Raw genomic sequence first — 24832 nt, 5'->3', positions numbered from 1 at the left:
TTCTGGGAAGTAGAACTACTGGGCCATGTGATTATTTTAATGGCTGTAATTCTTTGAAAATAATTTGTGCTTAAATAATCTCCCTTATGTTCTAGGAAAGCTGTGGCAAGTCTTTGTTATGTTTTGATGATTGTAGACTGTTTAACTGACTGTCATCATAAAATGTTCTATTGGAGCATTTCACAGTAGAGTTTTATTTTTGGTCTAATAGCAGTAAAGCAGTATCTTTTCTTACCTATTAAAATAATTCTCTTCTCTTTTAAGCCAGAGTTCCCAGTGAATATTGAGTTGCTGAGGAATTTGGTTAAAGACAAGCTGCCATTCCCATTCCATGGATCCCTTGGGTGCCCCTTCTCAGTTTGTAAATGTGGATACACTACCAAGCTGGGGTGAACTTTGTGAAGATGAATTGAATGCTTCTGATACTGGAGCTGAAACATTTCAGGAAGACACTATTAGATCACCTTTTCTTTATAATAAGGACATCAATGCAAAAGTGATTCTTTGGTAATTCTTTGATTAAATTTTGTCATAATATGTTAATGCTTTCTCATGACTTCCAAATTATTTTTCTCATAATTTCTTTTAAACTCTTCTTTTTTGTATAATCCCTAGCATTGTTGAAATGTTTCATCTCACACACACACACACACACAGATTTTTGAGGTATAATTGATGTATAAAAAAACACATATTTAAAGTGTACAATTCGGTCAATTTTGACATATATATGCACCCTTGAACCCATCACCACAGTCAAGATAGTGAATATATTTATCACCCCCAAAAGTTTCTCTGTGTCCCTTTGTAATCCTTCCCCTACCAAGCCCCTCCCTACCTCCACATCCCCACGCAACCATTGATCTTTTATGCCACTATGGATTTAGTTTGCGTTTTCAAGAGTTTGATGTAAATGGAATAATTTACTTTTTTTTTTAGTCTGGTCTCTTTCAGTCAGTGTAATTATTTGAAATTTCATCTATGTTGCATGACTTAGTACATTTTTTTGTAAAGCTTTAATGAGATGTAATTCAGATACTATACAATTCACCAATTTAAGTTGTATAGGTCAGTGTTTTTAGTATATCACAAAGTTGTGTAACCATCACCACAGTCAATTTTACAACATTTTCACCAACCCCAAAGTCCTCTACCCCTTAGCAGTCACTCCCCAGTTCCTTCTTCCAGTCTCTCAGCTCTAGCCAACTCAAATCTATTACCTCTCTATATGGATTTGCCTATTCTGGACATTTCATGTAAATGGAATCAGTTGTGACTTAGCATAATGTTCTTAGGGTTCGTCCATGTAGCGGGTGCTTCATTCCTTTTAATGGCCAAATAATATTCCATGTATGGATATACCACATTTAGTTTATCAGTTTATTAGTTGATGGACATTTGAATTATTTTTACTTTTTTGGCTATTACGAGTAATGCTGCTGTGTCTAAACTCTTTAAACCAACTATTTTAGCTCTATAAACATGCTATTTGAATGGAAGAGAAATGTAAAAGAAACAGAGTAGTGATGTGATGTTGTTGTGAGTTTCAGGTTGTAGCAGTTGCATTAAAGAGCTATCTGAGATGCCAGATTAGTCTTTCTGCGTCAGGAACTCCCTTTCTACTACTGCTTAAGCTTATGAGCTAGCAAATCCAACGTCGTGAAGGGAGTAAGGATTGAATGTTTTGAAAGAATTAGAAACTAGCTTCCTTATCTCCCTCCTCTTCCCTGCATTTGCTCTTTATTATTTCCTCAGGAAAGGAGATGTGGCATTATTGAACTGTACAGCCATCGTGAATACCAGCAATGAAAGTCTTACAGACAAGAATCCTGTGTCAGAAAGTATCTTCATGCTCGCAGGGCCTGATTTGAAGGAGGATCTCCAGAAACTTAAAGGTGAGTGAATTTTCTCAGACATTTTATTGCTTAGGAAACATTTATTTTGGTATTTCCATTTAAGTATGAAAACTAAGTAGCTATAGTTGTTTTGTTGATGTTATTAAACTAAATAAAAACAGTTTTTGAGAACCCTGCCATGTGCCAGAAGCTGAGTGCTGAGAACTTATTCTGAGTAAAACTCTCAGTCATGTTCCTGAATTTTAAAATGACAATCATTGTAGCCAGTTAGATCTTAGGTAGCATTTTCTTGGCTGTTTATTTTCTTGCACTTATAAGACTTTAAAACAGCTTTCCTTAATCTAAACTGAAAATTTTTATCATTGTATGATCTGGATAGAGAATTTTTTGTATATGTCCTGGACATAGACTGTTACACTTTTGAAGTGAAATTGACTTACTGATAAAACTAAAGTGTATCACAAGAACAAATGTATTCTAGATTAATTTTGTACTTTTGCTTTTTTGGTTTTTAATCAAACACTCTTCTGGGAATATTTCATTAGAAGTGGGAAAAGGAAGAATCCTCTTGGTTCAGAATCTTTTTTTACCTTATTTGTACTCATTTTCTTAAAATACTGACTTACCAAACCTTTGTTATTGTTATTTGAGCCCAAATAGAATATTGTGAAACTCTATCATCCCATTTTATAAATTTGTGAAATATAGTAATGTTTCTTAAAATGTAAACAACAAACCCCATGTGTGTAAATCTTGATTTCTTTGGCTTTTTATCATTTAACACTTGACAACTGGTTTCTAACTTAACAAAGATATTAGAATTTGAACAGGAATATTTGTAGTGCTGGTTCCATGACAGAGTGGATAGAATAAGAATTGCATTATCTGATCAAGAAACTGAATTTTGTGAGAGAGAAGGGGGAAAAAGCCTGTAAACTGAAAGTGTGATACCATGAAGAACACGTAGAAATTAGAAAATGTGGTAGAGATAATACTGTGAACGTTTTTGATAAAAGTAATAGAGAAGCTGGTCCAGAAAAATTCCTTATGGTGTGTGTGTGTGTGTGTGTGTGTGTGTGTGTGTGTGTGTGTGTGTGTGTGTGTGTGTGTGTATCTTCACCTTATGCCTCAGAGCTGGACTTACATATAAAAAAAGGAAAATAATTAAATTTAATAATGTAAATACACAAATAAAACCTCATTATTTATAGGAAATCTGTAATGATTCCACCAAAAAACTTTAGAACTAAAAAATGAATCCAATAAAGTTGCAGTATAAAAAAATCAACATACAAAAATCAGTTGTATTTCCATACACTAACAGTGAAGTACCTGAAAATGAAATTTGAAAACAATCCCATTTACAATAGAAACAAAAAGAAGAATAAAATAGGAATAAATTTAGTCAAGGAGGTGAAAGATATACCACTGAAAACTATAAAACATTGATGAAAGATATTGAAGAAGACATAAATAAATGGAAAGATACTCTGTATTCAGTAATTGAAAGAATTAATATTTTTGAAATACCCATACTGCCCAAATCTATCTATAGATTCAGTATAATCCCTATCAAAATTCCAGTGCCATTTGTTATAGAAATAGGAAAAACAGTTCTAAAATTTGTATGGAACCACAAAAGACCCAAATAGCCAAAGCAGTCTTAAGAAAGAAGGGCACAGCTGGAGGCACCACACGTCGTGATTTCAGACTATATCCTACAAAGCTATTGTAATCAAAACAGAACAATACTGGCATAAAAACAGGCACATAGAACAAGGAAACAGAATCAGAACTGCAGAAATAACCCCCTTCATTTCAGGTAATATTTGACAAGGATGCTAAAAATACTCGGTAGGAAAACTATAGTTTTTTCTTTAAGTGTGGTGGGAAAACTGGATAACCATATGCAGAAAAATGCAGTTGGACCCCAGTCTTTTTCATTTTTATTTATTTTTGGTGGTGGTGGAGGTGATGGGGTGGGATAGCTGGGGGACCCCTGTCTTATACCGCTCACAGAAATGAACAAAATGGATTAAAACTTAAATCTAAGACCTGAAACCATAAAACTCCTTGAAGAAAACGTAGGCTCCTTAACATTGTTCTTGGCAATAATTTCTTGGACATGACAAGAAAAACCCAAGTTACAAAAGCAAAATAAATAGGTGGAACTATATCAAACTAAAAAGCTTTCTAAGTGGCAAAAGAAACAGCAAAATGAAACTACGGAATGGGAGAAAATAATTGCAAATTTAATATACTTGAAAATATATCAGTTGAGGCATTGATATACAAATTGTATAAGGATCTCATACAACTTAATATCAAAAAAGACTAGTAACCCAGTTTAAAAATGGGCAAAGGACCTAAATAGACATTTTTCCAAATAAGACATACAGATGGCCAACAGGTACATAAAAAGATGCTCAACAGTAGCCTTCAGACAAAGGCAAATCCAAACCATGGTGAAAAACACCATACCTGTTAGAATGGCTGTTAACAAAAAGACAAGAGATCACAAATGCAAGAATGTGGAGAAAAGGGAACCCTTGTGCACTGTTGGTAGGACTGTAAGTTGGTACAGTCACTAGGGAAAACAGTATGGAGATTCTTTAAAAAATTAAAAATAGAACTACTGTATGATCCAAAAATTCTATTTCTGGGTATACATTGGAAGAAAATGAAATTACTCTCTCATAGAGATAATCTGAACCTCAGTGTTTATTGAAGCATTTTTTACAGTAGCTAAGATGTGAGAACAACCTAAGCATCCATTTGTGGTATTACATATCAGAGTTTCTTCATATATACACACACACGTGTGTGTAATACATTATTATATACACATTATATATACATACACACAATAGAATATTATTCAGCCATGAAAAAGAAGGAAATCCTGCTGTTTGTGATAAAATGCATGGACCTTGGTGGTATTATGCTATCTGAAATAAAACAGAAAGGCAAATATATCTCACTTACACATGGAACCTAAAAAAAAGCTGAAGTCATAGAGACAGAGAGTAGAATGATGGTTGCAGGGAGAATAGAGGAAATGAAGAGCTATTGGTCGAAGGCAACAGACTTCCATTTATAACATAAGTTCTGAGGGTGTAATGTACAGCATGGTTATTTAATTAATATATACTCAAGTATATAAATATATTCAATTTATATTCAATTATGTGTTTATATTCAATTACATACATATATAAGGTCTACTTTTCTTGATAAGAAAAATGTTCTCACTATAAAAAAAGGTAGTTATTTGAAGTGATTGATGTGTTAACTGACCTTTTCATGGTAATCATTTTGCAGTACATACATACATCAAATCATCACCTTAAACTTACACAATATTATATGTCAGTTATGCCCAGTAAAACTGGGGGTGGGTGGGGGAAATACAGCATCAAAGTCAGGAGACAGTTCTTTATTCTGTCCTGGTAGGACTCCATGGTGAACAGTGTTCACCTAATTTTTTTGTTATTACTACTTTTTAAGAATGGTAAACATTCACCTGAAAGAAAATGATTACATGATTCTGGAAACTGTATTATTTGAAGTAATCGTTTACTATGGATAGCACAGAGAGAAGAGGAGAGTTAAGGGAAATATGGCTGTTTTTCTCAAATACTTGGAAAAGGGTCATATGGAAGAGGGCAGGAGATAATTTTGTTATAGAACCCCTGTTAGGAAGGTACATTAAACTTCAGTTCATTAGAGAAAAATTTCCAAGAAATAGAGCTTCCTAAAAATGGAATGGGCAGATTTGGCTTATTGTACCCAAATTTCCTAAACAAATTCACCTTTTGAACTTAGAAGTTTTGTGAAACCAAAGTTGTGTAGGGTTCGTTGGTGTTTTTGTTTGGATAAAGTGTGATATGACAGATTAACAAGTGATGTTCAGCTTTAAATTAGAGTGAGGATAGTAGCAGATAATCCACCTGTCAACTCGTTTCTAGGCAAGAATACTTGCAATTAAGTACTTAACTATGAAGCACTTAAGTATCTTAAGTAATAAGCTTAAGTGCCTCCATGTACAAAGTGAACAGAAAAATATTTTCTCCTGTAGTCAGGATCCCTGTACAGTTCTGCTGCCTAAATGTTTGAGTTTCAGTATTTGAGTGTGTGGGTTTGGTAGGATGGAAATATGTACACTACATTTTTTGGTTGCTCTGTCCTTCTACAAATAGCACTCTTTTTGCTGTAAGTATTAAAGCAGCTTTTGTGTTTCCTACTGTGAATGTAAAGATTTGGAGAGAAGTAAGTGAAGTTGAAAAGTGCTAACTAATCCTTACCACTCAGGTACTCAGGTTATCATTGCAGCAGTGCTCTTAGCAAAGGATGTACAGACTTAGGGCTGGAGTGAACTGATTCAGTGAATTTGTATTCATTTTATAAGGATTAAAAATACTTTCAGGATTGTGTTTTGAATGTTAATTAGTGATATCAGGACTTGAACTTTGAGTTAGGAGAAATCTGAGCTGGAAAGAACGAGTGAAAGATTGGAAAGCAATACAGCAGTACTTAACCTAACTCTAGTCTTCAGAGTCTGAGTTTTTGTTAGCAGCTATTAAAGGAAAGGCATGATTTCAAAAACCAGAATATCCAAACACTTAAAATTCTGTTCTGTTTCTAAACACTGTCCTGAGAGATCTTTAGGACTGAGTCAGCAGGCTGACCACCCAAATACATGTTTGCTTGCTTGCCTTTTTTTTCCAAATCAAAGTAAAATGTTTATATCATTTATTTTAAGTAATTATTTTCTAGTTATAAAGCAGTAAATGTAAATTGTAGAAAATTGTGTGCACACAACTAAAAATAAGTGAAAACAAATTTTCTACCCCACAAAGATCACCACTATTATCATTGTAATATACATATACTTATATCATTCTGGATCTTTCTGTATGTGGATATGGGTACATGCACATATTCTTAAATATTTTGTTACCAAAATAAAAAATATATATGCTGTCCTCAGAATAAGATACTTGTGTATGTACTCTTCTTTTTTTTTTTTTTTGGTGCTTCATTTTTTTTTTTTCTGGATAATTATTTTTTATTGAAGGGTAGTTGACACAGTATTACATTAGTTTCAGGTGTACAACACAGTGATTCAACATTTATATGCATGATAATTCTAGGTACCAGCTATCACCATACCAAGTTGTTACAATATTTTGACTATATTCCTTATGCTATACATTACATCCCGGTTACTTATTTATTTTACAATTGGAAGTGTGTATATATATGTATAGATATATATATTTTTTTGTTTTGTTTTTTGTTTTTTTTGGTTTTTTTTTTGTGAGGGCATCTCTCATATTTATTGATCAAATGGTTGTTAACAACAATAAAATTCTGTATAGGAGGGTCAATGCTCAATGCACAATCATTAATCCACCCCAAGCCTAATTTTCGTCAGTCTCCAATCTTCTGAAGCATAACGAACAAGTTCTTACATGGAGTACAAATTCTTATATAGTGAATAAGTTACATGGTGAACATTACAAGGGCAGTCATCACAGAAACTTTCGGTTTTGCTCATGCATTATGAACTATAAACAGTTCAAATATGAATATTCATTTGATTTTTATACTTGATTTATATGTAGATACCACATTTCTCTCTTTATTATTATTTTTAATAAAATGCTGAAGTGGTAGGTAGATACAAGATAAAGGTAGAAAACATAGTTTAGTGTTGTAAGAGAGCAAATGTAGATGATCAGGTGTGTGCCTGTAGACTATGTGTTAATCCAAGCTAGACAAGGGCAATAAAACATCCACGTATGCAGAAGATTTCTCTCAGAACAGGCGGGGGGAGGTTCTAAGCCTCACCTCTGTTGATCCCCATTTTCTCACCTGATGGCCCCCCTGCGACTGTGCCTGTCTTAGGTTGTTCCTCCCTTGAGGAATCTTACCCGTCTCTGGCTAACCAGTCATCTTCCGGGGCCATACAGGGAAATGTAAAGTTGGTAAGTGAGAGAGAAGCCTTATTGTTTGAAAAGGTTAGCTTTTTACTTCTTTGCATATTTATGCCCTGTGGCTTCTATGCCCAGCATTTGTCTTGAGGTGTCTTTACCACTTGGAAGAATTATGATACTCGGTAAATTCGATATGTGGCATGAATTCTATTTAAGGGTTGTAATTAGGAAGGAGGAAGAAAAGCTATAGAAGTAGCAGGCGGAAGAAAACATGGGAAGATTGATTATTTCTTTGACATATCTTCTTGTAGAGTAACTTCAGCATGTATAGGTTTTAAACTACTAATTAAATTGTGCACACACATTAACATCATAGGAGTACAGTTATGTAACCAAAGCATACCTGTAATTACCAGCCATCTCCAGTGAAACCAAGAAAACCAGTTAGGCACCTTAGGCATTTGTGAAAACTTATCTATGATATGGTGGATATTGTCCAACTGAACTTGAACAGTCTGAGAGAATTCAGATAAATTAAAACAACCCATTCCTGGGGACTGTTCACAGTAAATAGTCTGTAGTTGTAAGATTTTGGAGTGCTAAAATTTGCACTTCTCCTAATTCTTGGTTGAGTTCCAACAGTATAGATCCAGTCAAATTTGTTGTTTTACTGTATGCACAGGCCAGCTTAGATATCTCCATCTTCATTCCCATGGCAAGTCCAGGAACTGGTGGGATGAGTGCATCTACACCTGTAGCAGTGCATGGATCTTTGTTGGGGTTTTTTTTGATGATCATCTTCTGGCATGAGTCTTCCCGAGAGTGCTGATGTTGGAAGTTCTTTTTCATATCGTATCTTAGTTCATTTTCGGCATAGCCAAATTAGGCTTTGATCCTCTGTATAAACACAAACAGACCCTTTGCCTACACTTTTATATGCCCTTTATATCATTGTGTAGAACTCATTGGAGGTCACCACACAGGAACTGCTATTTTTTTTTTTATCATTAATCTACACTTACATGACGAATACTTTGTTTACTAGGCTCACCCCTATACCAGGTCCCCCCTATAAACCCCTTTACAGTCACTGTCTATCAGCATAGCAATATGTTGTAGAATCACTACTTGTCTTCTCTGTGTTGTACAGCCCTCCCCTTTCTCCCACCCCCCTATGGATGCTAATCTTAATACCCCCATTTTTCTCCCCCCCCTTATCCCTCCCTACCCACCCATCTTCCCCAGTCCCTTTCCCTTTGGTAACTGTTAGTCCATTCTTGAGTTCTGTGATTCTGCTGCTGTTTTGTTCCTTCAGTTTTTCCTTTGTTCTTATACTCCACAGATGAGTGAGATCATTTGGTATTTCTCTTTCTCCGCTTGGCTTGTTTCACTGAGCATAATACCCTCCAGCTCCATCCATGTTGCTGCAAATGGTAGGATTTGTCCTTTTCTTATGGCTGAGTAGTATTCCATTGTATAAATGTACCACATCTTCTTTATCCATTCATCTATCGATGGACATTTAGGTTGCTTCCAATTCTTGGCTATTGTAAATAGTGCTGCGATAAACATAGGGGTGCATTGGTCTTTCTCATACTTGATTGCTGCATTCTTAGGGTAAATTCCTAGGAGTGCAATTCCTGGGTCAAATGGTATGTCTGTTTTGAGCATTTTGATGTACCTCCATACTGCTTTCCACAATGGTTGAACTAATTTACATTCCCACCAGCAGTGTAGGAGGGTTCCCCTTTCTCCACAGCCTCGCCAACATTTGTTGTTGTTTGTCTTTTGGATGGCAGCCATCCTTACTGGTGTGAGGTGATACCTCATTGTAGTTTTAATTTGCATTTCTCTGATAATTAGCGATGTGGAGCATCTTTTCATGTGTCTGTTGGCCATCCGTATTTCTTTTTTGGAGAACTGTCTGTTCAGTTCCTCTGCCCATTTTTTAATTGGGTTATTTGTTTTTTGTTTGTTGAGGCGTGTGAGCTCTTTATATATTCTGGACGTCAAGCCTTTATCGGATGTGTCATTTTCAAATATATTCTCCCATACTGTAGAGTTCCTTTTTGTTCTGTTGATGGTGTCTTTTGCTGTACAGAAGCTTTTCAGCTTAATATAGTCCCACTTGTTCATTTTTGCTGTTGTTTTCCTTGCCCGGGGAGATATGTTCAAGAAGAGGTCACTCATGTTTATGTCTAAGAGGTTTTTGCCTATGTTTTTTTCCAAGAGTTTAATGGTTTCGTGACTTACATTCAGGTCTTTGATCCATTTTGTGTTTACTTTTGTATATGGGGTTAGGCAATGGTCCAGTTTCATTCTCCTACATGTAGCTGTCCAGTTTTGCCAGCACCATCTGTTGAAGAGACTGTCATTTCGCCATTGTATGTCCATGGCTCCTTTATCAAATATTAATTGACCATATATGTCTGGGTTAATGTCTGGATTCTCTAGTCTGTTCCATTGGTCTGTGGCTCTGTTCTTGTGCCAGTACCAAATTGTCTTGATTACTATGGCTTTATAGTAGAGCTTGAAGTTGGGGAGTGAGATCCCCCCTACTTTATTCTTCTTTCTCAGGATTGCTTTCGCTATTCGGGGTCTTTGGTGTTTCCATATGAATTTTTGAATTATTTGTTCCAGTTCATTGAAGAATGTTGCTGGTAGTTTCATAGGGACTGCATCAAATCTGTATATTGCTTTGGGCAGGTTGGCCATTTTGATGATATTAATTCTTCCTAGCCACGAGCATGGGATGAGTTTCCATCTGTTAGTGTCCCCTTTAATTTCTCTTAAGAGTGACTTGTAGTTTTCAGAGTATAAGTCTTTCACTTCTTTGGTTAAGTTTATTCCTAGGTATTTTATTTTTTTTGATGCAATTGTGAATGGAGTTGTTTTCCTGATTTCTCTTTCTGTTGGTTCATTGTTAGTGTATAGGAAAGCCACAGATTTCTGTGTGTTGATTTTGTATCCTGCAACTTTGCTGTATTCCGATATCAGTTCTAGTAGTTTTGGGGTGGAGTCTTTAGGGTTTTTTATGTACAGTATCATGTCATCTGCAAATAGTGACAGTTTAATTTCTTCTTTACCAATCTGGATTCCTTGTATTTTTTTGTTTTGTCTGATTGCCGTGGCTAGGACCTCCAGTACTATGTTAAATAACAGTGGGAGAGTGGGCATCCCTGTCTAGTTCCTGATCTCAGAGGAAAAGCTTTCAGCTTCTAACTGTTCAATATAATGTTGGCTGTGGGTTTTTCATAGATGGCCTTTATTATGTTGAGGTACTTGCCCTGTATACCCATTTTGCTGAGAGTTTTTATCATGAATGGATGTTGAACTTTATCAAATGCTTTTTCAGCATCTATGGAGATGATCATGTGGTTTTTGTCTTTCTTTTTGTTGATGTGGTGGATGATGTTGATGGACTTTCGAATGTTGTGCCATCCTTGCATCCCTGGGATGAATCCCACTTGGTCATGGTGTACGATCCTTTTGATGTATTTTTGAATTTGGCTTGCTAATATTTTGTTGAGTATTTTTGCATCTACGTTCATCAGGGTTATTGGTCTGTAGTTTTCTTTTTTGTTGGGGTCTTTGCCTGGTTTTGGTATTAGGGTGATGTTAGCTTCATAGAATGAGTTTGGGAGTATCCCCTCCTCTTCTATTTTTTGGAAAACTTTATGGAGAATGGGTATTATGTCTTCTCTGTATGTCTGATAAAATACCGAGGTAAATCCATCTGGCCCTGGGGTTTTGTTCTTTGGTAGTTTTTTGATTACTGCTTCAATTTCGTTGCTGGTAATTGGTCTGTTTAGATTTTCTGTTTCTTTCTGGGTCAGTGTTGGAAGGTTGTATTTTTCTAGGAAGTTGTCCATTTCTCCTAGGTTTCCCAGCTTGTTAACATATAGGTTTTCATAGTATTCTCTACTAATTCTTTGTATTTCTGTGGGGTCCGTCGTGATTTTTCCTTTCTCGTTTCTGATACTGTTGATTTGTGTTGACTCTCTTTTCCTCTTAATGTGTCTGGCTAGAGGCTTATCTATTTTGTTTATTTTCTCAAAGAACCAGCTCTTGGTTTCATTGATTTTTTCTATTGTTTTATTCTTCTCAATTTTATTTATTTCTTCTCTGATCTTTATTATGTCCCGCCTTCTGCTGACCTTAGGCCTCATTTGTTCTTCTTTTTCCAATTTTGATAATTATAGTGTTAGACTATTCATTTGGGTTTGTTCTTCCTTCTTAATATGCCTGGATTGCTATATACTTTCCTCTTAAGATGGCTTCCACTGCGTCCCACAGAAGTTGGGGCTTTGTGTTGTTGTTGTCATTTATTTCCATATATTGCTGGATCTCCATTTTAATTTGGTCTTTTATCCATTGACTATTTAGAAGCGTGTTGTTAAGCCTCCATGTGTTTGTGAGCCTTTTTGCTTTCTTGGTACAATGTATTTCTAGTTTCATACCTTTGTGGTCTGAAAAGTTGGTTGGTAGGATTTCAATCTTTTTGAATTTACTGAGGCTCTTTTTGTTGCCTAGTATATGGTCTATTCAGGGAATGTTCCATGTGCACTTGAGAAGAATGTGTATCCTGTTGCTTTTGGATGTAGAGTTCTGTAGATGTCTATTAGGTCCATCTGTTCTAGTGTGTTGTTCAGTGCCTCTGTGTCCTTACTTATTTTCTGTCTGGTGGATCTGTCCTTTGGAGTGAGTGGTGTGTTGAAGTCTCCTATAATGAATGCATTGCATTCTATTTCCTCCTTTAGTTCTGTTGATATTTGTTTCAGGTATGTTGGTGCTCCTGTATTGGGTGCGTATATATTTATAATGGTTATATCCTCTTGATGGACTGAGCCCTTTATCATTATGTTATGTCCTTCTTTGTCTTTTGTTACTTTCTTTATTTTGAAGTCTGTTTTGTCTGATACCAGAATTGCAACACCTGCTTTCTTCTCTCTGTTGTTTGCATGAAATATCTTTTTCCATCCCTTGACTTTAAGTCTGTGCATGTCTTTGGGTTTGAGGTGAGTCTCTTGTAAGCAGCATATGGATGGATCTTGCTTTTTTATCCATTCTATTACTCTGTGTCTTTTGATTGGTGCATTTAGTCCATTTACATTTAGGGTGATTATTGAAAGTTATGAATTTATTGCCATTGCAGGCTTTAAGTTTGTGGTTACCAAAAGTTCAGGGTTAGCTTCTTTACTATCTTACTGTCTAACTTAACTCTCTTGTTGAGCTATTATAAACGTGGTCTGATGACTCTTTATTTCTCTCCCTTCTTATTCCTCCTCCTCCCTTCTTCATATGTTGGGTGTTTTGTTCTGTGCTCTTTTTAGGAGTGCTCCCATCTACAGCAGTCCCTGTAGGCTGCCCTGAAGAGGTGGTTTGTGGGAGGCAAATTCCTTCAACTTTTGCTTGTCTGGGAATTGTTTAATCCCTTCTTCATATTTAAATGATATTCGTGCTGGATACAGTAGTCTTGGTTCGAGGCCCTTCTGTTTCATTGCATGAAGTATATCATGCCATTCTCTTCTGGCCTGTAGGGTTTCTGTTGAGAAGTCTGATGATAGCCTGATGGGTTTTCCTTTGTAGGTAACCTTTTTTTTCTCTCTGGCTGCCTCTAATACTTTGTCCTTGTCTTTGATCTTTGCCATTTTAATTATTATGTGTCTTGGTGTTGCCCTCCTTGGATCCCTTGTCATGGGAGTTCTGTGTACCTCTGTGGCCTGAGAGGCCATTTCTTCCCCTAGTTTGGGGATGTTTTTGGCAATTATTTCTTCAAAGACACTTTCTGTCCCTTTTTCTGTCTCTTCTCCTTCTGGTGTTCCTATAATGTGAATATTATTCATTTTTGATTGGTCATTCAGCTCTCTTAAAATTCTTTCATTCCTGGAGATCCTTTTATCTCTCTCTGCATCAGCTTCTCTGCATTCCTGTTCTCTGTTTTCTAGTCTATTAATGGTCTCTTGCATCTCGTCCATTCTGTTTTGAAGTCCTTCCAGAGCTTGTTTTATTTCTGTATTCTCCTTCCTTAGTTCTTGCATATTTCTCTGCAAGTCCATCAGCATGGTTATGACTTTTGTTTTGAATTCTTTTTCAGGAAGACTGGCTAAATCTATCTCCCCAGGTTCCTTCTCAGGGGAAGATGTAGCAGATGCTGAAGCTGTCTGGGTTAGTCTTGTCTGGATCATATTTTTTTGCCTTTTCATGTTGACAGGTGCTATTGACTGTCAGCTGGGAGGGCCAAACTTTTCACTTGCTACTGGCCTTTCTTTACTGGGACAACTGCAACCCCTAGTGGCTTGTGTTGGGTAATTGCGTGTAGACTGGGTCTTTGTGTCTTTCCCGGCCGAAGTGTAGAAATTTTCCTTTCTGCCTTTCTGTGGGCTTGTTTTGCCTTAGGCTGTTTCTCTGCTTTCGCAGCGCCTGGAGGGGTAATGGATGGGGCGGCTGTTTGGCTGTTTACCTCCGTGAGGGGTCTCAGAGCTGTTGCCCAGGGGGTTAGTGTGCCCGGTTTTCCCTGTAATTTCCAGCCACTGGGCTGTGTCCTATGCTGTTTCTGTCCAGCTGTTAAATCCCTGTCCCTTTAAGACTTTCAAAGAGCCCCCGCTTTTCTTTGTCACAGGGGCATCAGCTTCAGCACCCGCTCAGAGGTCTTGCTGCCCTATTTCCCTAGTTTCCAGCCCTCCACGCATGCACTGTGTCTGCGCTCTGGTGCGGGTGGCTGTGGCTGGGTGTTTAGCAGTCCTGGGCTCCCTCTCCCTCCCGCCGGGAGCTGGGGGGAGGTGTGCTCGGGTCCCGCCGGGCCGGGGCTTTTATCTTACCCCTTTCACCAGGCGCTGGGTTCTCGCTGGTGTAGTTGTAGTCTGGCTGTTGTCCTGTGTCTTCTGGTCTCTCTTTTAGGATTAGTTGTATTTGTTGTATTTTCAAAAATATATATGTTTTTGGGAGGAGATTCCCACTGTCCTACTCACGCCGCCATGTTGGCTCCACCCATATGTACTCTTCTGTACTCTGCTTTCCTCAGCAAATGAATTCTACCTTTTGGTTTCAGAAATTACCTCATGTATTTAAACTTTCCAGTTGGCCCCAAAATACCCTGTGCAGCTAGTTTATCCAAACCATCATCAATTCCAGGACCACAGATAACATCTAATTATTACATCCTTAATTTTTTTTAATATAGCACAGTCCCCTTTTTATGACACTGACTTGTTGAGTGAACCAGGCCAAGATGTTTTCCAAGATGTCCCACCTGGATTTACTTGACTCACTTGAAGTGCTATTTAGTTTGTTGCTTTATCTCTTCCTATAAACTGAAAGTTACATCTAATATAATGATGTTTGACTAAAACATTTCATGGTGATGTACTGTGTGCTTAATGTACTGTAACAGGAGCTATATAAAAACTAATTGACCATTAGCACACCATTACTGATACTAAAATGGCTCTCTGGATTAGAGTGGTGACAGTTTGATCCTTCTATTTGTACAGGTAAACTTATGATTCACCCTTTGAGACTGAAAACTAATCAATATAGGGTTATTTAGGCTCTGGAAATGTCCATTTCACTGTCACACCTTCACATAATAGTTTTAGCAAGAATTATAGTCCTTGTCTGAATCAATAATTTCATTAAGTTTACAAAGTTATGTGGTTTTATAAATTTGTTATTATATCGACATTTACTAGCTAGCATTCCTCTGTAAAGTAGAGCATTTCTTCAGTAACTGACATTATTCATTACTCTGAAATAAAGTTTCTGTTAGAGGGGCAGCATAAATGCTCAATTCTTCTAATTACCATTTCTCAAAATAAAACAAAATTAGCTTAATGGCTGCCTCAAATAGAACCAAATGAACTTTTTCTTTTCTCTGTTTTGAGTAGCATTTTATGCTTACAGCTCTTTGTTGATCAATGTATATAGTTTTAAAAGTCAAGGAATTTTATGTCAAAATGTATTAAGGAACAGTAACCATCTGCCTTAACCTTTCCTTCTTTGATTCCTGTTCTCCAGGGGCAAGTACTCAAAAACCTTTAAATTCCTCATTTACCTTCTATTTCTAAATAATATGCTAAAACTACTGCATATTTTTTCATTCTTTCCATTACCTATTGACTCTTACTGTGGAAATTAAGATTAAACTTTTTGCATCCACTCTCCTCCTTCTTATATACATACAACACTCACACATTTTCCTCTGTCTTCACCACCTTTGAATTGGTCTATCAAATTTTTATTAGATCAGTATTCCTCATTGACATTGTGTATAATGCTGTATAATTATTACTCATAGCTGATTAGAAAATAAGTTAACATTCTTTGTGTACAGCTATTTTTCCTTTAAGTTATTAATTGATTTTATTAATTAATTTTATTTTCTAGGTACCTATCATTGATTCAGTCCCAGATTTTTAAATGTAACTGTAAACTTCCTCTCAATAAAGTCAAACATACCTGTTTATCTTCCAGTTCTATTTTTTCTTAATAAGGTCACTTTTAGAAAACCCCCATCCCTCTTTCCTTTCCAGACTTTTATTAATGCTTGCTGCACAGTTACCATCCTGGGAAATCTTTTCTATTTAATGAAGTGGATACCCTGATTTCCTAGACCTCATGAGGTTTTTTTTTTTTCTTTGATGTATTCCTTCATTTTTGTGAGGAAATCTACCAGATTTCTGAGAAGGATGGAAGGGAACAAAATTATTGAGATCTGTCTTCTCCCTTTACACTTAAGTGGTACTTTGGTTGGAAATAGAATTCTAGGGTGCAAATAATTTTCCAAATTTTTGAAGGCATTACTTCACTGTTTTCTATTTTCATTATTGCTCTTAGGAAATCTAATGCTGTTCTTACCTCTGGTGCTTTGTATGTCACTGGTTTCTGCTCTGGGAACCTTATGATTCCATCTTTATTTCTTATGTGCTCTAATTTCTCAGTGATATGCCTTGATGTAGTTTGGATATTCCATAAGCTCTTTGAGTCTAGAAACCTGTATCTTTCAGTTCCAGAAAATTTCTTGTGTTATGTCTTTAATAATTTCCTTCCCTCTGTATTCAGTTCTGTCTTTGAAGAAATCCTATTAGATATTGAACCTCCTTGTTTAAGCCTTAAATTTTCATAGCTATTCTCTCTTATTTTTTATCTTTTTATTTTCTAGAAGATCTCCTCAACAGTAACATGACTCATCTATTGAACTTTTTATTTCTGCTGTCATAGTTTGCACTTGGCTGTCAGATACATAAGTGCTTTTCCTGTTTCTGAATTTTCCTTTTCTATGACATTCTTTTGTTTCAGAGCTACTATATCTTCTCTTAACTTTTGGAGAGTAGTAATTACAGTGTTGAAAGTACTTTGTTTTTTAAGTTGCCTTCCCAGCATTGTCTATTTCTTAAGCATTTGTTCCCCCGCCCCACCCCTTTTGCTAGAGGCTTTCTTTACTTCCTGGTGATCCTTGAGTGTCAGCTGTATTTATGAGGAAGGAACTGAGAAGCTTTATGTGCATGGGCAAGGGTTGTTGCTTGGTGGATTTTGAAGTAGATGATGAGCAGGAACCTGTCTTTTTGGGGATCATTCCTCAGTTATCAGAATCTGTAGATCCTTTGGTTGGGCCTCTTAGTTTCCTGGAAGGGAATCTTCTAGTGGTGGAAATGCATATGTCTTTGTTTTGTAAGTCAGAAGCAGGGGACTAAGCTATCACTGTTGAGTTTAACACTTTAATTAAATCCCCTCTTTTCAGCTGTGTCTGAGGTTCTGGAGTCCAGAAACTCTCTAGTTCAACATCTCCAGAGCATAAACCTTCCTAATGATGTGGTAGTAAAGGGATCATCACCTTGTTGTGCTGGCTGAGGGCAGGATTATTGCAGATTTCCCTGATTTTTTGCAAACTTAACTCAGCCTGTTTCCTCTTTTTAACCCCACCTTCCATCATAGCCTTTAGATGAACTTAGTGCCTCCAGTTTTTTAGCCTTTCTGATATTCTGCAAGAATACTAGCTAATGCATGTATGTACTTTGCTTATATTAACTCATTTCATCCTGTAACATAGGAAATGGAGGCATAGAGAGGCCAGGTACCTGCTCAGAGTGTCACAGAAGGAAGGTGGTATACTCAGGGTTTGAATAAAAGCAATCTGTCTGGAATCCAAACTGCCTTTCAGTACAAACCAGCTTGCTTCATACTGATTACTGCATTTCTGCCAGCGTTTAGATTTCTCTGCTTTGGTGAATCAGTTACTTCTAGTTCATAGTTTCTGCCTTCCAAAAATTTGATATTACTTATCTGCTTCGTGTTGTTTCCCATTCTCTTATTTCTCTGTTTTTAAACCTACTATACTGCTTCACTGTCATTTTGGGAATGAGATAAATGTTTGTGTTAAATCCATATTTTTAACTGACATTTCCCTAAGTTATTAATCCTTCCTCTATTTTACACATCATTTTGTTGTTGTTTTTAACATCTCCATGATTGATGTCTGCTCCGTTGTCCCCAGGTTGCCGGACAGGTGAAGCAAAATTGACAAAAGGCTTTAACCTAGCTGCCCGGTTCATCATTCACACAGTGGGACCTAAATACAAGAGCCGCTATCGCACAGCAGCTGAGAGTTCCCTGTACAGCTGTTACAGAAATGTGCTTCAGCTGGCAAAGTACGGCTTACTCATTTCCTGGACACAGCATGCCATATGTTGTTGACACACAAGGCCCAGTTTTAAAATGAAACCTAGATGTTGAAGTAAAATTTTGAAGTATTTCAATAAATTAGGAGGGCCCCAAAGATAAAATTGTCTTCTCAAAATTAATAGAATAAAAGGGATGGATTTAGGTGACTTGAGAATTTAATCTGTTCCCATTTTACTCAGTCTTTACTTGGAATATATTTTCCCCAAATGGTACAATTAAATTGCATTTAATATAATTATTAAATAGTGCAGTTGGGCCGATTTCTATAGTAGATTTGTTGAAGGCATAGAGGAGAAGTTGAACTGCATTTTTAAATCAGTTGTGTGTGTAGGTGTGGTGAACATTGGTAGTGTGACCACTGTTTTCTGTTTGATTGCAGAGAGCAGCCAGTGTCTTCTGTTGGATTCTGTGTCATCAATTCTGCAAAAAGAGGTTATCCTTTAGAGGATGCAACACACATAGCACTTCGTAAGTGACCTTGAAGGAGCCACATGTAAATTGACATAGCACTTCCTAAGTAGGATGGGGGTGTTGTACATAAATTGAGTCTTAAATTTTTTTTTTCACTAGTTAAATAGTTACAGCCAAAGGGGACAGTTGATTAACTGATCATGGCAGCCTGGAGGGAACTTTGTATTGATAAGTTGCTGAGCTTTCAGTTTCAGTTTACTTTCTCAGGTTGATACTTTTATCTATTTGAATAGAGGCTTAAAGATTTGCCCATTAAATTTGAAAATGATACCAAGCCAAGTAGTATGGCCAATGCATTGGGTATTTAAATCAAAATTCAGAATATCTGTTGAGACACTGACAAACTGCAGAGTCAACTGTTTGAAACATCAGTGGTATTTCTCCTAAAGAAGAGCATTTGTTTAGTGTATTTGGTGGTGGTCTTCAAATATCTGAAGGAGAGAGTACTTGTGAACTGATTCTATGCTGCATTTTTAGAGCAATGGTTCTGTACTTCTTTGGGAGTAATCATAAAACTACATTGAGCATTTAATGAAAGAAAGGGGAATATCATGCATAGGGAATTTGCATGCTATTTCAGGAAGTTCACAGATCCTTATAAGGATTGTCGATAAGGCCTCCTATTGTGGAAGGTTGGTCTAAGGCTAAATGACAAAGAAGATTTGGTCCCATCTGAGAAAGGACTATCTGTAATAGAAATGCATTTTAAGTGAACTTCTTGTCACCAGTAATGCTCATGCAGAAGCTAAATGACCATCTGTTGCAGATATTCCTGTTTGGGAGGAGAATCTATACCAGGTGATCTTTAAGACCTCTTTCTACTTCTAAAATTTAAAGATGAGGTGCTGAAAGTCTTATATCCACCAAAAAATCACAAGATATTTGAATGTTTAAAATTATTATTATATAGCCTAGAATTTAGGATGAGAGCATGTTCAGTCTTAGTCTTATTTTGCTACTTTTAAAATTAAGATCCTTACTGCTCAGGGTTTTTATAGTAAGCATATAGTTTCAGTTTGTATTTATGTGTATTAAAATTGAGCTTGTTGAGGAGCAGAGATCTTTTCACCTTTGTATTTCCAATGCTTCCATATGTCAAGAATGCTTTATATATGGTGGTTGCTCAAGAAATATGTATTTTTAAAAGGATAAAGAAATTCCATTTTATTTCCTCAAAAACACTGTTTTAGGTAGTATGGCATCCATTTTATAAATAAAGATGTTCACAGAATTTTCATGTTCTCAGTATTATGCAAACTTGGAACATATATCCAGGTCTTTTGATTCCTAAATCTAGAAACCTGTCTGTTATATCAAATAATTCATTATGTTTGAGTTAAAACTGCATTAGTGGGAAACCACTATGTCACAGCTAGTCCTCATGTATTCTGAGTGGTGCCTTACCAAGGCAAAGGTCCTGCCTTTATAAAGCTCTTCCTGGCAAGGCTTTTACAGACCTCAGCATTCTCTGATTCCACTTAGCCCCATCATTTTTCAACTTGAGTTAAGCCTTTTTTTGTGTCTCTATTTCTTATTAATCATGTGTATTAGAATTTAAAGAGGCAGCATCATTTTGTTAAAAAGGCCCTGAAAAGGGAGTCAAAAAGACTGGTTTTTGGTCCCAATTCTATCAATCTAACTTTAGCTCCATAGCCCAAGATCAATCACTTAATACAGTACCATAGAGCATTCAACTTAAAGCAGTAATTGTAGTAACAGCAAGTGAAGATCAACAATGACTATAAGGGACTTTGATGGAGCAATGTATAGGAATTTAATTAGCAAAGGAAATTTAAAGCTTTAAGATGGAAGGTTAACTTTTGTCTTATGCCTGTTTGCCTTGTTCCACCTCATATCTAGCAACAGAATTATAGCATCTCATTTAAAAAGTACGCACATATACAGAAAATTGTACCTTTTGCTTGCATACTCTGAGCATTTGGAAAGTAAGTGCCATGCACATTTTTATAGTATATATGGGCTGAGAAAAAAACCTAATGATGTAACTTGAAGTCCTTAGTACCAAAAGCTTTGTTATTAGAATATTATCAAACATTTACTTCATTTGAAATCTAAGTAGTATCTTCTTGGATGTATCAAGACTATCTTTTTTACCTTAGTTCATGTGTAGTGCAGTTTTTCTCCAGAAGAAAGAAGCATCTGCACTGAAATAAATTTATCAGGTTATTTATTCATTTAACAAAACTTCGAGTGACTACTTTGTGCTAGGCTCTGTGCTGTATAGAAGATGACACAGTGGTGAGACAGCAGTGTTTGTTCTTGCTGTGTTTCCAGGTTGGGAATTTTACGGTGCCAGATGTCATTCTCATGAGTTAAGGAGTTTTCACTAAAAGTTAGACACATGACAACCCAGTTGGCTGCAGAGAATAGTGCACAGAGAAACTCTGAACTGGCAGGCAGTATTAAAACCTTACAGCCATGACATCGTTTTTTTTCCTCCTTTCCAAAGACTTTTCTGAATGAACTCTGCTGAAGGAACTCAGTTTGGTTACTATTTGGCATTATATTTTGTCTTCCAAAGGAAATCCCACAATTATATGCTAGGAAACTATTATGTGTGAATATTAAAACTCGGTGTCAAAGTAAATAAGATAGAAGAAAATCTCTTTTTGAAAGTTCATTAAAAAAATATTCCAGCAAAATAGAGGGAGAAATGAAAAATAAATCTGTCACCTAACAGAGGGAGAATTATGAATAATTAGTCCTTCAACAAATTGTTCTGCTCTGTTGGGTTCTGGTAATACAGGATAAAGAGCCAAAAAATATTAATTCCGTTACTACTTTTGACTGATTGCTTGCCATGTTCCTAAGGTGTGCTAGGCCTTGTTCATATTAATGTAAAATATAATTGGCATTCAAAAAGTTCACAGTCTAACTATAAAATGCTGTGAAAAGTTCACAAATTGAGGGTATTCAGAAGATTATAGGAGGAGCACAAAGGAAAGTGGAGTTCTACACAAAGGAGATGGTTTTTGACTGGGTCTTGAAAAAAAAGAAGGTTATGGTGGATGAATGATTTTTTAGTCAACGGTAACCTCTGCTTATATGGTAACCATACAAGCAGAGGTAGGATAGCATAAAAGTAAATGATGTCTTCTGAGTACAGCAAAGAAGCTGATTTGACTAAAGCATGAGGGCTTTGGATCTCAACTTAGAAGCAGTGAAGAGCCATCAAAAACGTTTAGTGAGGAGGGTAACATAGGCAACATGAGTATGTAGGCTTGGAAGCGAGAGAAACAAGAACACAGTTAAGAGCTTATTGCCAAAGACTTTGTAAGCACTGAGAGCATGAGAGCAGCTAAAAGAGAAGGAATAGGTGTTAGAAATATCAGCAATAGCACCGATGGACAGTGACTGCATTGGGGTATGGGTGGGGACTTGATAATATGGGTAGATGTAGTAACCACATTGTTTTTTCATGTGAAACCTTCATAAGAGTGTATATCAATCATACCTTAATAAAAAATTAAAAAAAAAAGAAATATCAGCAATAGAATTTAAAAGACAAGATAGTCTATTAAAAATGCAGGATGAAGGAAGAGATGAAGTGTCAATAAAAGGCAGAATTCTAGCTTGAGAGAGTGGTTGAATTTTGCTATGCAACTAAAATAAGGAATTCAAGTAAAGGAACAGGTTTTAGGGTGAAGATGTAGGTCAGGTTTGGACCTGGTGGGGTCACATTTGGACATGTTGAGTTTGAAATCTCTGGGTCATCTGGGCAGATATGCCCAGTAGGTAGTAGGGAATTCAGGTATTTTGTTCACAAATCAAAATGTAAAGATTTGGGAGCCATCAGCATTTGTAATCGTACCTAATCAGCAAAAGTATATAAAATTCATATACATAAGAAAATAAAAATGTGAACAGAACCCTGGAGGTCATTTTAAAAGATGAGGCATAGTTGTTTAGAAATAAAGCTGGAGAAAACTTTAGTTAAAGTTAAGGACTGAGAAAAGGCCATTAGGTCTCATTATTAGGAAGTTGATAGACAGTCATTAAGATAACATAGAAATTAAGAAAAAAATAATTTAGCTTTAGTTTGATAGGATTTTTACAGGGATGAAGGGCTGAGTAGGACATCTAATACTGTAACTGAATGAATTGAAAGACACTTGTGCTAGATCATCCTGGTCAAAGAGAGAGGCCCCAGGGAATAAAAAATAACTGGATAAGGGAGAATTGTCTGGAGTCAGCATGTTCTGTGGTCAGACAATGTTCTAGACGCTGACTATAAAGCAGTGAATAAAATAAAGCTCTTGCTGTTGTGAAGCTTTCATTCTAGTGGATGGGGTGGGAGGGCAGGGAGGATATGCAATATACAAGAAGCTCCACAAAGTGTCTGTAATAGTTGACCTAGAAGAAAGCAAATCAGGTAATGGTTTTTAAATAGAGTAGTGCAGGCTGGCCTCACTGGTAAGGAGCCATTGAGCAGAGACCTGAATGGAATAAGGAGTGATCCATTACAAAAATCAAACTTTGGTGAGTAGTTTTTTATTTATTGAATAATCTTTCTATTCTTTTCCTTAGGCACTGTAAGGAGATTCCTAGAGGTTCATGGGGAGACCATTGAAAAAGTAGTATTTGCTGTCTCTGACCTTGAAGAGGTATTTTGCTAATTATGTTGCATTCTTAAATTTGATTTAACTTGTGTTTGCCTTTGTCTCATCATTACCTATTCACTGAATTACAACAGCAATCCTAATTGTGTGTGTATACTGGCAGTGGACCATATCATCATTTGTTGAAAAAAGACACCATATTAAAGACTAAAAACAAGTGAAGAAGGAGCATTTTGCTCAAATTTTCTACTAGTAAGCTCTCGTCACTTAGTGAAGCCTTACAAGGTGGAGTGCCTGGGCAGTACAACTGGAAAAGTGCTACTCTGCTGGGGAAGCTTTGGTCTACCTGGTGAGGACACAGGTGACTGGCTGGCCCAGTGGCTGGCACTGAATAGGTTTATGTTTTGTTGTATGTAGCTAGGTTTAGTATGTTTCATTTTATTTTGAGCCATTTTAGAAAATTAGTTGTTTTTTTATTTTTGATCTTACATATCTTTATAGTGTGCTTTCTCCAGTTCAGCTTGTATTATTTCCTAGTTTTGCGTCCTTGGGCAAGTTACTTAACTTTTCTGTGCTTTGATAAAATAGGAACACTAATAGTACTTATATCACAGGAGTGTGGTAATGAATGAGTTAATACATGTGAACTATCCTAAGTATATATAGTTGTATATATGATACATAATTTTGAATTTGCTCAAATAAGACACATTTACTTTATTTGATGTTTCTACTTTCACCAGGTTTACCTATTCATTCAGTCTTTCAGGGACCTTTTATTGAATATCTAGCGTATTTCAGGTTTACTATACTAGGTTCTGGGGAAACACCAGTGAACAAGTCATGGTTGTTGTCCTCAGAGAACCCATTGTGTATTGGTGGGTATAGAAAATTCAGATAAGTTTTGATAATTGTGTATTAATGGAGGTATGAGGAGTATAGGAACATAGAACTCCCATCTGGCATAGCATTAGAGAGTATTGCCTAGAGGAGGTGATGCATAAGTTGAAATAATTGTTAAAGAGAAATAAGATTTTCCAAGGGTGGGGCAAATGACTGTAGTCATACAAGCATAGGCAAAGGCATGTAAGTAAGAAATAGCATAATGGGCATGGTTGCATAAACTGTAACGCCAGGTATGGCAAAAATGAGAGTTAGACAGGGGCAAGATCACTCAAGGCTTTGTATCTCATTCTATGGAACTTAGGCTTTATCAATGGGAACATATAGAAGAGCTTTAAGCAAACAATATGGTCTAATTTCAATTTTAGCTGTGTGGAGGAGGATTTGGAAGGAGAAAGATAAT

At 36.4% G+C, this 24832-nt stretch overlaps 1 protein-coding gene across 5 annotated transcripts in view; it reads left to right on the top strand.

Moving 5' to 3' along the window:
* GDAP2 (ganglioside induced differentiation associated protein 2) overlaps positions 1-24832 on the top strand; it is a 114931-nt gene that overhangs the window by 21497 nt on the left and 68602 nt on the right. For 3 of the 5 annotated variants that reach the window (XR_005032478.2, XM_036924453.2, XM_036924451.2), the window contains exons 2-6: positions 269-507; positions 1756-1895; positions 18288-18441; positions 18855-18943; positions 23495-23571. Coding sequence is in view for 4 of the 5 variants with exons in the window: in XM_036924453.2 (XP_036780348.1) it covers positions 332-507; positions 1756-1895; positions 18288-18441; positions 18855-18943; positions 23495-23571 (636 nt within the window). In the remaining variant the exon portion in view is untranslated. Of the gene's footprint in view, positions 1-264; positions 508-1755; positions 1896-18287; positions 18442-18854; positions 18944-23494; positions 23572-24832 lie in introns of all 5 variants that reach the window. The other 2 variants (XM_057500593.1, XM_036924452.2) reach the window with 1 other exon arrangement.

This window comes from Manis pentadactyla, chromosome 4 (genome assembly GCF_030020395.1).
Source record: "Manis pentadactyla isolate mManPen7 chromosome 4, mManPen7.hap1, whole genome shotgun sequence".
Taxonomy (NCBI): Eukaryota; Metazoa; Chordata; class Mammalia; order Pholidota; family Manidae; genus Manis; species Manis pentadactyla.
Note: the sequence above shows the minus strand (reverse complement) of the source record. Positions and strands in the feature narration are given on the sequence as shown.